Source organism: Falco rusticolus, chromosome 5 (genome assembly GCF_015220075.1).
Source record: "Falco rusticolus isolate bFalRus1 chromosome 5, bFalRus1.pri, whole genome shotgun sequence".
Lineage (NCBI taxonomy): Eukaryota > Metazoa > Chordata > Aves > Falconiformes > Falconidae > Falco > Falco rusticolus.
Window position 1 is genome coordinate 84,072,553 of NC_051191.1, and position 13,610 is coordinate 84,086,162.

The window sequence follows — 13,610 nt, forward strand, 5'->3', positions numbered from 1 at the left end:
GGGGCCCTGCCCCCGGCGCTGAGCGGTCGGGTGGCCCGTTTGTCGAGGGCCGGGAGAAACGCGGTGTCGCCCTTGGGACGGGCTGGATCACGTACTGGGCGCCGGGCCCCCGGGGCGGGCTGGGACATGCGGCCTGGCGGGCCGGTGCGCGGCCGCGGCTCCCGCTGGGCAGGCGGCGGGGCCGAGCCCCGAGCGGAGGCGCCGCCGCGCTGAGGGCTGGGGGGCGTGGCCGCCGGGGGGAGGGGCCGCCAGCCAGCGCAGCTGCCCCGCCCCGCCCCACGTGATCCTCGCGCTCTGCGCCACCGTCCCGCGGCCGCGTTTGTCCCTGCGGAGCCGCCGTCGCCTCGGCCAGGGGCTGGGCCCCGCGGGTGGCTGCGGCGGCGGGATGCGCTCCGTCAGCTACGTGCAGTGCGTGGCGCTGGACTTCGGCGGCAGCCTCTTCCCGCACGCCATCTGCCTGGGGGACGCCGACAACGACACGGTGTGGAGGCGGGGGGCGGTGGCGGCGGCGGGGACCGGGCGGGCCGGGGGCCGCGGGAGGCAGCGCCTCCTCAGGCGCAGTGCCGGGCCCGGTTTGGGCGCGGGGCCGAGGCGAAGCGAAGCGAGCAGCGGGGCGGGGCAGCCGGGCTCGGTGGGCCTGGGGAGCGGCCGGGGGCGGCCCGGGGCCGGCGATGGGGCGGGAGCGCTGGGGGCTGAGGCGGGGCTGGCAGCCGGGGCCTGCGGGCGGCGGCGGCGCTTCCCGCCTCGGCGCTTGGCGGACGGGCGGGCGGCGGCGGGGAGGTGGGGGCGGCATTGGGTGGCCCCAGAGGTCCCTGGCAAAGCGGCTGTTCGGGTGCCTCTGGGCGCGGCTGGGGGGGGGCTGGCAGCCCCTGGGGCACGCTGGGCACCCTCGGCGGGGCCCGGGCTGACCCCAGCTGGCGGGGGGTTGGCAGCTGGCCCCGAGGGGGGGCGCTCTGCTGTCCTGGGGGGGGTGTGTGTGTGATGCTTTGGTGGGGCGCGGGGGATCGCCGGCGGGGCAGGGCCGAGTGTCGGTGTCTCTTGGCCCGTACGACGGGTGGCTGTGCACTAGGAGTGGTGCTGTCAGCCCCACAAACTTGTTTCTGATGGGTCTGATGCGTCCGTAACTAGGAAGAGGTTAGCGTAACCGCGTACCTGTAAACTGGTCCTTCTTCTTAACAGTCAAGTTCTTTTACAGCCTTGTCCTGCTGTCCTGAAAAGTGTCACGGCTAGCATACCATAGATGATAAAATAAATTTTCCCGTCAGAAGTTGTGTTATGTGGGACAGCGTGTGCAGGGAGTTAGGAAATGCGTACAACCTAAATACACAGAGGTGTGATGCAGAAGACAGGGTAGCAGGAGTAGGCTCGTCAGCAGGGGTAGCTGGGGTTTTTTAGCAGTCATCTTTAAAGAAATTATCACCGTTCTGAAAGACCTTTACTTCTTCATTGGTGAGATTGAACATCCAGTGTAAATCTTGTGCTTTTGTAGCTTTCTCTGGATGATTATATTTTCCTCCCTGCCGTAATCTTCCTCAGGTCATTCAAGAAAGATCAAGTCAATCGAGAATGAAGGATGGAAGATGGGGTGATGATGATTGAGTAGGATGTTAGAACAGTCAGAGATGCAACTCTGAAGCAGCAATACTAGAGAAGCATTGAATAATGGGATATTGCTCTAAGGAGTCGCTCTCCAGCTTTTATCCGTGAGAGTAAAATTAGGACTTTTTAAATTTTTTTCCTAGACCATCTCTATTGATTTGAGGCGTCTCTTTAACTCTTGTTTTGCTTTGCTGCTTATTCCCACCGAGTTAAGTTTTAGATATGAATTCTGTAATTATTACTCTGTGGGAATACTGTTACTGTAATTGTGGATTTCTTCTTACTAACCCGATTCTCTTTCACAGCTGAATGAGCTAGTGGTGGGAGACACCAATGGGAAGCTCTATGTTTACAAGAATGATGACAGCAAACCCTGGGCTGTGCGATCATGCCAAGGAATGGTCAGTTCTTGACAAAATTCTTAAGTGGTTGGGCCTTTTGGTGTATGTGCAGCCAGCTATCCTTGACCACTGTCTAGGAATACATAGGCCAGAGGGGAGTGGCAGCCAGAACTGGTTCTGATGCTTTTCATGTAGCTGTGCAAGACCTTGCTTTTGCCCGCAGCTAGCCCCATGGGTTGGGACTGATGAGCAAAGTACTGAATACAGGAACTGGGCTTCTGTCCCACCTGGATCCCGCTCCTGTGCACTGTGAATTTTGCCCCCAGGGCTCTGGGCAGTTGTGTGGCAGATGTGTTTCTGTCCCTGATTCCGCTCTCTTTGTCCTTGAAAAGGCCATTGAGAGTTCAAGAGGTGGTTTATGAGAGAGGAGGTGGTAGGGCAGAGGCTTAGCCCAAAGTGCTGTTTCGGATTGCCTTCTCTCATGTATGGCCTTCTTTTCTCTTGCAGCTCACATGTGTTGGAATCGGAGATGTATGCAATAAAGGAAAGGTGAGAGCAGCCAGACTCTTCTCAGCTGTGCCTGTAGGGCATGGGAGAGGTGTTTGGGAGATGAGGGTCGCGTCATATCCTGAGTGTGGAGGAGGGCAGGTTGCAGGTGCTTTCTTTTCAGGATTTTCCCTTGTTCATAGAGTTTTAGCACTGCTGTTCTAAAACTGTTTTCTGTTTAGAGACAAGCTGTATCTTTCTGTGAGCCATGTGTAGGTTTTAATGAGAAAGGAAATCCATCCTATCTTCAGAGAGCACTACTGATTTCCACACACCCCTGTGTGAGCACCACAAGGCTTTGGTGTTTTGAGGGTTGCTCCTTTATCTCAGTGGCTTTTGCCCTGCTCTGTGCTGGTCCCTGCTGTGGGCCGTGGCCCTTCTGCTGCTTGGCTGTGTGCATTTAAGGTCATCTAAACAAGGTTGAGCCATAGAATAGTCTAGACTCCTAAGCAAATTCCACTGGGTCTAATGCGACTCTTTTTGCTGGACTGCTATTTCTGGCGATTAAGCCAGGATCGTTGAGTCCAAAAGTCCTGGTTTAGGCACCCTGCCTAAAATACTGTAGCTATGTGTGCTCCAGTGGGGAGTAGAGCTGAAGTGAGCATTGAGAAAGCCACATGTTGTTCGGGGACACTTACATCAGCTTGATATCCTAGTCTGACAAAGATGAACAAGAAATTAGGGTCCTGCAGTACCTGTGTAGTTTGTATGCTGGCCAAAATCCTTATCCTGTTCCCCTGTAGGAGTCATTGATCTTGATGGATCTACCCTTGTATCTTCCTGCACCCTGCAGTGGGACAGTTTCTGCAGTTTATAAAAGAAGAAAAATGAAAATGTTTTTCTCTCCTCTCTTAGAATCTTGTGGTGGCAGTGAGTGCAGAAGGCTGGTTTCATCTTTTCGACCTGACAACTTCAAAACACCCAGATGCTTCGGGCCACCATGAGTTGGCAGCAGCAGAAGAGCAGAAGCCAGTGTTCAAGCAGCATATTCCTGCCAACACCAAGGTCATGCTGATCAATGACATAGGTGAGCCGGGAAGCTGGTGTGGGAGTGTAGGGTTGAGGGAGTTTGTGGGTATGAAGATGGGGGACTGTGAGAGAGAGGGAGAAGCATCTGGGTGTTTTGAATTCCCATTGTATTTGAGTTCTCATTTCAGGACTGGGATCCTCAGGGTTGCTGCCTGATGGAAACTAGCACAGTGGTTTCTGACTGTTGGGGCTCTTGGGGCTATGAAAGCCTGAGAGAGCGCGTCTATCTTCTTGTATTCCCTGCAGATGGAGATGGGAAGTGTGAGTTGGTGGTGGGTTACACTGACAGGGTAGTACGTGCCTTCCGCTGGGAGGACTTGTCGGACAGTTCAGACCATGTCTCTGGGCAGCTACTCCTGTTGAAGAAATGGCTGCTAGAAGGTCAGGTAAGGAAATGGGATGTTCAGAGCAGAACTTGTCATACAGTCTTCGAGAGGTGGCTCTCCCAGGAGAAGCAGCACAAAATCTCAGGCCTGTGAACAAAGTGATTGTCTTGTTCGTGGCTTGAAGGGAGATTTGCCCAGTGGTTGTCCTGTACGTGTGGAGCAGCTGGTGGGTTTGTCTGGGAAACAGTCAGTTGCTCTTGCCCAACTAGAGAGCATTAGTATAAAATACTAGTGTTGTTCTTAAGTGGCTTTAGTTAGGGAAGCATAACCTTTTACTGTAACTTGGACGTTTTGCTTCTAGCTGAATTTGTTCAACTTCTGCTCAGCTCTAGAAGATGATCTGCTATATTCAAGTTTAGGTCAGGGAGCACAGTGAATCCTTCTGAGGTGTTTAAAGTTCTCAGTTTGACTCTCCATGTTTTTCTTTTGCTAGGTGGACAGCCTCTCTGTGAACCCAGGCCCTGATGGCTCACCGGAGTTGATGGTGTCTCAGCCGGGCTGCGGTTATGCCATTCTGCTGTGCACCTGGGACTCTGAGCAGCAGGCTACGACAGAGGGAAGGGACAGCTCTGCCGCAGGCAGGTGAAGAGCATTACTGCATGGGCTAGATGAGGAGATTCTGCTGTAGATGCCCATCACAACAGGGCACCACCACACCACCACCACCACCTTTCCGGGGCAAGGGCTGCCATACTGCTGGGAGTTCACAACTGAAGTCCATCTGTACCCAAGCTTCCATGAGCACTCTTCATGTCTCTGTCACATAGACGAATACTAGTGCTTTCCTTGTGTCCCACTGTCTTCTCCTTGGATTGGGCAAGGATAATACAAAACCATTTTTTTGGTGGGGGGCACTGCTGGGGCTAAAGCAGGGAAATGAGTGGCCTAGGTCTCCAGAGAAAGTAGTAGGCAATCTGGTGACCTGTCTAATGGTGGGAAGGGTAGCAACTGGAAGGCTGGGCCAAGCCCAGTTAGTCTGAAGCCCAGGATGACACTGGGTTCATTCACTCCATTCTTCCAGGTGAGGTAGTTGGAGGTTTTCATAATGAGACCCCCTGGCAGCCAGTGCTGTAAGTCACAACTAGAGCAATCGGGATGGGCAGTGAGGTGGTTGTCCTTGGCACTGGAGGGACCCTTGTAGGGAATTCAGATGCTTCTGTGGTGTTCTGTGAGACTTTAAGGCAGAGTCAGAAAACTGCAGCAGGAGGGGAGCTGGGCAAGTCTTCCTCATGTCTCGGAGACCTTAGTGGAATGATACCCTCCTAGCCAGAAGCCAGGCCCAGGCATGATCTTTGACCAACCTGTTCAGCCCCAGGCAGACACACTTGTTAAGTGAAAAGCAGCCAGGCTTACGTGACAGTAATGACAAAAATTGTCTTTTCCTTGATTGGAATATGTTTTACTGATTTATTTTTTTCTTTTTTTCTCTTTTTTTTTGAGTGCTTTCCAGTTTTCAAATGCATCATATCATTCTGGTTTTGTTATTTAAGCATTAGTGGGTTCTTTTCATACTTGGGGTGGCATGCATTCTTTTCCTTGGCCTTTACCATTAAAGGGCTAACCTATGCACGAACTGTATCAGTCTCTGGGTTTGTAAAGCTTTGGAGTACACTGCTGTTGTGATTGTCCTAGGCATGGTTCCCTAGCCTTTTTCCCTGATGTCTGTCTGTTTTTCCCTAGTGAGGCCCCTGTTCGAGATGTTATTCTACACCAAACATCTGGACGGATTCACAACAAGAATGTTTCCACTCATCTAATTGGCAGCATTGGTCGAGGTGAGAGATTAGGGCTTGGGGTCTGGGGCCCAATGGTTGCCGCGATAGTTTTTCAATGCATCAGTCCAACATGAAATCAGATTTCCCATGGCTGAAAAATAACTGGGAGGTAGCTGCAAGAACAGAGGGAACATGTCTTCTGTTAGCCAGCTCGCGAAAAAAGACAGCTGGATATTTGCGTTAGAGCTTTTTATAGCCTTTGTCCTTCCCTGGGTAGCTCTTACTCTTCACGTAGCACAACAGTTTCTCTGCAGCCTCCACTGGCTGCATTTAGTCATCCTGAATGGCTGCCATGCCTTGCTCCTACAGATGTCCTTGATCTTTGCTTTTGCATGGCTGCAGCTTATGCCCTCTTGTTCCCAAGCTGCACCTCTTCCTTTCCACAGTCTCATCTTTGTTCTTGCTTTTGTGCTTTTCAGCATTTGATTGCCAATAACCGGGAGCTATATCCTGCTCTTCCTCCACCTATACAGTCCCAACCCCTTCAGAGCTGCTTCTGTATTTCATTGATAGCACCGTCCTCTGTCCCCTTCCAATGTATTCTGTTCAGCTGTTGTATCTAGACTCTCCGTAGCTGCTGGCTCCTCTCAGGCCTGACACACAGCTGTTGTGTCCAGACTTTGACACACTGCCACTGCCTCCCTTGTGTAACTGTTTTGGGCTCTGGCCTGTGCCTGGTGTACCTACTGAATCCTGTTTTGGGACCTATGAAGAGTAAGCAGCTTTCACCCTCCCTTGGACCATACGGGCATAATACAAGAAGGCAGAAAATTCCCAATGCAGGTCACTTTCTTATGTGCAGCTGGCTGGAGTTCTGCTGCATTTGCTCTGTCTGAGTGTTACCCCCTACAGTGCTATCTGAGAACAGTTTAGGCTGTCCAGCATAATTAGAGCTGGAGGAGAAGAGCAATCTGCTGAAACCCCTTCCGTTTGCCTTGCCCAGAGTACCCTTCCCTCCCCACATCCTAAGCTTGTCACGTTTTCAGCATCTCAGGTGCAGCTATGAGCAATGTGGTCAACAGAGCACATGATCAATTATTTCATTGCATACAAAGCCTTGCATCTAATGAGAGGTGCCTGTGAAAAATGAAGGCACACAGAGTAAGGGATGAAGAGGAGGTTGTGAAAAGCCCACTGATGCTGGACCATCAGCAATGAAACAGCTGAAGAATGCCATATTGATCTGCTGTGTCCCTCTTACAGACTGGTCTTTTGAACCAGAGCCTGTCTGGATGAATGTCAACTAGGGGCAATAGAGCACTCAGCCAGCTGACTTTGCTTTAAGCTGATTTGCAGAAATAGGGTAGTCTGCATCCTGGGAGCATGCAGGGTGTCGTAGCTTGGAGCTCTCTATGGACAGCAGAGGTACACTTGCAGTATTGCATCATTCTGGGGAAACTGCCTATTTGCTTTCAGCTCTGCTGGCCTGTCGCTGACTGCCAGGTTTCCTGGGTTCCTGCAGGCCTCCAGGAGCTAGCATCTCTCCTTTGTTGTCACTGAAAGGATTGAGTGCAGCTGTAGTTGAATATGGCTCCAGTCCTTCTCTGCCAAGTGTGATACCACTTTCAAAACCTGACCTTGCATGTCTTTTGTGACTGGTAGCTAGGTAGAGAGTGTACTGAAGGGCTGAAGTAGCCCAGCGGTCAAGGGAGTCTCCTCTTCATATTTAACTAGTCACATCTGTCAGTGCTGTCCTGCACACAGCTTTTATATACAGGCTTTGGAGAGGCTACTGCTTGCAGGCAGTTCGTGTCTGTGTAAGCATAGCCCAGGAAGGCCAGGGCTAAGTGTGTAGATGAGCGTGAAGGCATGTGTCTAATCTCATAAAGCAAGGGCTCTCTGGCATCTGACTAGTGTGTGCTGGGAGAGGATCACAGCTTCTGTGCAATTTTGCTGTAGCAAAAACAATAGAGTTGGTAGCCTGGTCTCCACAGGCTCATTTAGGAGTTGCCATGGAGGTGCTTTTGTCCTTCTGCTGGGACCTCTCCTTTTATTTTTTTTCAATACTGCACGTTCCCAAAACAGCTGAAGGCCATGTTCCTGTCCCTGAAAGAAACAGTGAGGGTCCAGTTGTAATACTGTTGTTTGACTTCAGCTGTTCTTGTCTTTTGCGGTGGTCCTGCCTGTGCTTGTGTATTTCTGAAGCCTGGAGAGGATGTGATACAGTCCACTAAAATTGGAACTGCCATGGGCTTGCAGGTGCATGTGTGGTACAGGCAAACTCCTAGGAGCAGCCAGCAGAGCCAGACACGCCTGTATCAGTGCAAAGAAAAGGTCTTGGGTTTTGAGATGCCAGTGCCCTACAAATAAAAGTTAGCATGAAGTATAATTGGTTGCAAGAATCTACAGATACCTGCTAAGCAAAGTGTCAGAAAAAGAGGCAGGATGAATCTGCTTCTTTTCGATCCTTTTTTTTGGTTTTTTTTTTTTTGTTTTTTGTTTTTGTTTTTTTCAGGAAAGGGAGGGGACAATGCTCATAAAATTACATCAACTCCTGTAATTCTCTTCTTGCCTTACAGGCTGCTCCAGCGAGAATACTGGCTCAGGTCTCTTTGCCCTCTGTACTCTGGATGGTAAGTCTTAGCACTGTCCTGGAAGAAAGGCCTGTGGGATGGCCAGGGCCTGTCACTAATTCAAAGAAGGGAACCGGGGGCTCAGTGCTTTTAATTTTGAAAGAAGGGGGAGCTGGGCTTCAGAAATGCTTTCTGGGTCAGGCAAGAGAATTTAATTCAAAGACTCCTCCGGCTGACATACTTTATATGAAAGCATGAAAGCTAAGACAGGAGCCAAGGTAAGAGTTGTCACTGTCACCAAGTCCCCCCATAAACCAGGCGTGTAATAACGTGCCTGTATCTGAGGATATGATGTAACATAATAAGGCTGAGCCTGTCTTTGTTCCTTACTGAACTGGGTTTGATATTGCACAGGCTTACTGTTACTGTAATATCTGCCTTTCTCTCTCCTGGTACAGTCTCTTCATCTGGATTTCAAAGCATTTTACAAACATTAATTGCTTGTGTGGTCCCATGGCCTATGGGGGTAGAAGTATTAAAGTTACGCTGCAGTGAGCAGCAGGGAAGATGAAGAGGCTGGGTCATTGGCCCAAAGGCATGCTGAAAGCCAGAGAGGGAGAGTGAGACTAGAACTTCTGTCTGCTGACTCCTAAGTTGCCAGCTCACCCAGTGGTCAAACGGCTGTTTGAAATGCCAGTGCAACAGTGCCGTTCATGTAGACAGGAGCCTCTAAACTACAGCAGAGATATGTCTTTGTACTTGAGGGGTCTTGGGTTATTTTCAACAGCAGTAAAGGAAATGGATGCTGGAACTTGAATATTGGTAGAGAGGAGCTGGCCTCACACGGGCCTGGAGCCAGATTCTTCTGCTGTGCCCCAGACTGAGAAGTGATAGGACAGGCTGCAACAGGACTAAATCTAATGAGCTGAATGCTGGGGTTCTGTCATAAAAACCAAGTGTGGAGACAAGATGCTGTGCTGCTCTCTTACCAGACAGGTAGCCTGGCCTGCATGGACCAGATGTCTACCTGCCCAATGATGTTATGCTAGGGAATTTCTGGTTATTCTTTGGGCCTGAACTCTGAAGTTTCTGCGTGTGGCAAGGCTTCCTGCCTCACAGTGGTTCACTCGTGAGCCTTACTGGGGCCGGAGGGTGCTGTGAGGGTAGATTCATGTTTATGTTCATTTCTCTCATGGCCACCCCCACCCCCTCAGTGCTATCACAATGTCTCTGGATGATAGAAAAATGGTGTGTTAGGTAAGCATCCAGTATGATTTTAGTAGCCAAGAAGCCATGCCCAAGCTACTAGCCAGCCAGCTCTCAGCTGGTACCTGTCACCATGCTGTCCTGTGATCACGTGATCTGTGGGACACAGAAGATGAATAAACTTGATGAGAAGCTTCTCATTTACTCACTGTCTCAAGTGACATCTGTTGAGTACTGTACTTCGGGATCCTGTTTGGGGCTGTTTTCTTCTTGTCTTAGAGCACAATCCAATTAGTATGGCTGCTGCCATGTTTCTGCTTTTCCCGCTTACTGATGATGTGATAACGGACTGCTGTCCTTCCCAGAACTGAGACTGTTATCTGTTATCAACGACAGCCTGTACCATGGAGCTCAACCCTCTGCTTGCAGGCTCTGTGTTGGAGTGTGCAGGGTCCAGTGTTAGCAAGCATCTTGCTCCCTTTTAATAGTTTTGAGACAATCTTTATTTGTTTTTTATTTTTTCCCCCCTTCAGGGACATTGAAACTCATGGAGGGAGCAGACAAGCTGCTCTGGTCTGTGCAGGTTGATCACCAGCTGTTTGCTCTGGAAAAGTTGGATGTTACTGTGAGTATCTGTGAATTGGACTGGGAGGGATGAAGACAAAAACTCAACATGGCTTTTGTATATGAATTTAGGAAGGGCAGAGAGAGTACGACTGAGCTGAGAAAGGCTGGGGTGGTCTCAGCGTGACAGAGTGACTGTGCTGGTGGATTCTGCACTCTTCTCAGTCTGTACACCTGCAAGAGGTTGAGCTGTGTCTGCCTGTTTGGCCTAGCGAGCCCAGTATCCTGCTGTGAACATTTTCATCCCCCCAGCTGCTGCTCTTTTATCTTACTGCAAAGTTGAGTGGTTTTGCGCATAGCTAATACTTCAGTTGTCTGTGACCTCTTAGGACACATAATGGTTGTGGTAGAGAAGGAGAGATGGTCTCCAAGTGCAGAAAGAGTGGACAAGTGCAAAATGTCTGGACAAGATATCCAGAAGTGTTAATATGCTGCCTTATGGTTCCTGCAGGGCAACGGGCATGAGGAGGTGATTGCCTGTGCGTGGGATGGTCAGACGTACATCATCGACCACAATCGGACTGTTGCCAGATTTCAAGCAGACGAGAACGTCAGTGCGTTCTGTGCAGGTGGGGAGCCTGGCTGCAAAGCCAGCCCTCCCAGCACTTCTCCCTCAAAGCTACTGCTCCCCGCTGGGAGACCTGGAATCCTTTGTCTATCTGCAGTGCGGAATAATTTCCCTGTGTGTGTACTGCAGAAGTCCCGGCTAGTCTTTCCTGGTAGCATCTGGGAAAAATAGGGGTGAGAGAAGATGATGCTGAGGTTTGTTTGGAATGGTTTTGGGGTTTTTCCTGTCCTTTTTGGGAGTGGTCTTGTCTTCCCCACTGCTTGTTTGATTTGCAAACTTAAGGAGCCCAGTGGACCCAGCCTAAGCCTTGGCTTTGCTCAGTCCCCTCTCTGACCTACAACAAGCAGCTTGCAAATCCGCAAGTTCCCTACATTAATAGCGGTTTAGAGAGACTTTCTTGGATTATCTCAAAGGGACTTCGTATACCCAAGTGCGTGTCTGTGCCCCTCACCCCAGGTGCTCTCTGCTTTCTGCTAACAACTTTGGTACCTTGTCATGAGAAGTTACCCATTTGCTTTGTCCTCTTGGAAATAGTCAGATCGCCACACTTTTGCTTTCTACAGGCCTCTATGCATGCAAAGGAGGAAGCAACAGCCCCTGCTTGGTTTATGTCAGCTTCAGTCAGAAGATCTACATCTACTGGGATGTGCAACTGGAGAGAATGGAGTCCACCAACCTGTTGAAAATCCTGGATTGTGACCCAGAGTTTGGAAGTCTTTTGCAGCAGCTGGGTGTGGGTGAGTGCAGAAAGGGTGAAGGATGTATAGGAAAAGAGAGGAAGGGGCTGCTGGTAGGTGACATGGTGGGAACTGGAGTTCTAAGTACTTCTTGAGGAAGAGGGACTTCGTACTGCCTGTTGAGAATCCCTAACAAGTGTCTGTGTCTTTTCCATAGAAAGAGACGACGTCTCTGCTGTCAAAAATCTGATTCACAAAACACTCTATTTTCCTGAGAAACACCAGCAGAGCATCCCCTCGCAGCATCAGGACCCTGCTGGAACAGACTCCTCTGCCCACCTTACTGTCAACAAGGATCCTTTATAACAAATCACATGGAAGTTGACATCTTTAATACCAGCAGAAACTGACTGGAATTAGGCATCTAATGAAGTTGAGACTGTTCTTTTCCCATCTCTGTCAAAGCTTCCAGACAGCAAAGGGTGTACAGGCTGGGTTCTGTGGAGGGATGTGCTTGGCTGTAGGCTTGAGTGGAGGTGGTGGGTCGATTTGCTTTTATCTGAGGAAGCTACCAGAACAGCAAGAGTTCGGGGTACTGATCATTTGCCTTCTACTGTCAGTTTCCATGTTCTCTGCTAGGTAAAGCGCTCTATGGTGACTGTGAAGGAGGACTGAGGACATAGGTGGAGAGAATATCTGAGCTCAGCCTCTGTTTTGGCCTGTTTTTACAACTGCTCTAGTGATTGCTTCTGAGTTCTTAGCAGGATCACAGCGCAGGAACTGCAGGTGGAGGGACTGAGCTAGGAAGCAGACAAGGGCCTTCTCTCCCATTTAGGTGTGTTTTTAGAGTGAACCCAGGTGTGGTTTGCTTTTGCTGTGCTGCTGCTTGTCTACCAAGCAGTTTCTCACAAACCACCTCCTGTTCTGAGGAGCTGGAGATGTGTATGAGAAGAACTAAAACTTGCACTAATAAGGTGGCAAGAGGTAACAGCTCCAGGGAACCCCAGCTGTACTGGAGAGGCATTGCTTTTTTCCATCCTTTTGGATAGGGTGATCCCAGAGATGGCGGTGGCCTAGGAAAGCAGCTGTGGACTGGGCCATAAGAGCAGTCTATCGTAACCATGGATCTGTGGTGCTGTGAGAGCTTGGCCATTCCATACTCCTTGTTGTGGAGCATGCTGTGCTATTTTTGAGTCCTGCACAACTGAAAGAGGTGGACTGGAGGTGATGTTCCACTTGCTGGTATGCGGAGCCTCAAAAAGGCTGTTGCTCACCCAGGCTACTCATATGCAAAGACCCAGGCACCCACCTTTCCACATGCTGCTGGTGTTCTGCTCTTCCCATCTCGGCTTGCCCCTTGCCTAATTCAGATTATTAGGATAGGAGCATTAGGCTCACCTGCTGTTTTGCATCTGTTGTCTTCTCTCACTTGTGTGATGTTTTATTGGACATGCATGATGGATGGAGCTGTCCCTTCACCCTTATGTCAGCCTGACTCAGAGCAAATATAATTCAGTGATCTCTCTTCAGCAAATACGAACATTTAAAGATCTTGCAGGCTGTTGAAAACCTGCTGTGCTGTACTCTGTAAAACGTGCAAGGGCAGCCCAAACTGGGAGAAAGAATTTTGTATAGAAAGGGAGTGTCTTGCCCTTGGGTCAAAAGGACTGTTGAAATAGCTCTCCATGGTAGAAGAGCAGGATCTTTACATAATAAGTCCTGGCTTTTCTTTGCAATTTCCATCTGTATATTTATATAAGCTTTATAGAAAATGGCTTCTGTCCTCTGCATTTGATAGCTGAGAAAGTTGAAACGTGGAGCAGTGCATAGTATGACCTGCTCTGTACCACCTAGCTTGCTTCTGAGATACCACTGTGTCTTCTGACTCTTAACTACAGTGGAAGATTCTTTCCATTTTAGTGACCTCGCTGCAAAGCATTTTTAAATGTTCCCCTGTCATACTAAATGCTTGTGTGAAACTGGACCCTTCAGGCAGGAGCTCTCAAATCATAACAGTGCTTTAGTAACAGTAGTGTTCGGAGCAGCATGGCCTGAGTTTGTCAGCTACGGAGAGCGGGCAGCATCAGGGCCATCTACTGATGGGCTGAAGCAAGGAATTGGCTTGAAGCTTGTCAGCTCTGGACTGTAACCTCAAGAAATGGTCAGCTCTCATGATGCTGAGATGTACAGCCACCCATCCCAGTGGGCAACCACCGTTGCTTCTGGCAAATAAATCCACGTGACCCCTTGGGCTCTCATCAGTCTCATAGTCCTTTCCTAATGAGGGTGAGTCTTGTTAACTATATTACATGATATTGGTTCTTGCTACTTTCAGGTTTCTGTTTC

General features: G+C 49.9%; 1 protein-coding gene across 2 annotated transcripts; it reads left to right on the plus strand.

Annotated features, from left to right (window-relative positions):
- The first annotated feature begins 292 nt into the window (after window positions 1-292).
- On the plus strand, window positions 293-13,522 carry ITFG2 (integrin alpha FG-GAP repeat containing 2). Of its 2 annotated transcripts, XM_037387910.1 has the most exons (12): window positions 293-481; window positions 1,905-2,000; window positions 2,448-2,489; window positions 3,342-3,513; window positions 3,762-3,901; window positions 4,335-4,483; window positions 5,582-5,676; window positions 8,196-8,249; window positions 9,929-10,020; window positions 10,471-10,588; window positions 11,151-11,324; window positions 11,482-13,522. In XM_037387910.1, the coding sequence occupies exons 1-12, from the start codon at window positions 386-388 to the stop codon at window positions 11,628-11,630; spliced, it is 1,377 nt and encodes a 458-aa protein (XP_037243807.1). In that variant the 5' UTR covers window positions 293-385; the 3' UTR covers window positions 11,631-13,522. The 2 variants fall into 2 exon arrangements, with proteins under 2 accessions (XP_037243807.1, XP_037243808.1); XM_037387911.1 differs by lacking the exons at window positions 1,905-2,000; window positions 2,448-2,489.
- The last annotated feature ends 88 nt before the right edge of the window (window positions 13,523-13,610 follow it).

Excerpts from the sequence above, each read along its gene's own strand:
- ITFG2 (XM_037387910.1), top strand. The coding sequence starts at position 386 with ATGCGCTCCGTCAGCTACGTGCAGTGCGTGGCGCTGGACTTCGGCGGC. Across the intron at positions 3,514-3,761 it reads CATGCTGATCAATGACATAG|ATGGAGATGGGAAGTGTGAG; the intron begins GTGAGCCGGGAA and ends TATTCCCTGCAG. Across the intron at positions 10,589-11,150 it reads CGTCAGTGCGTTCTGTGCAG|GCCTCTATGCATGCAAAGGA; the intron begins GTGGGGAGCCTG and ends TGCTTTCTACAG.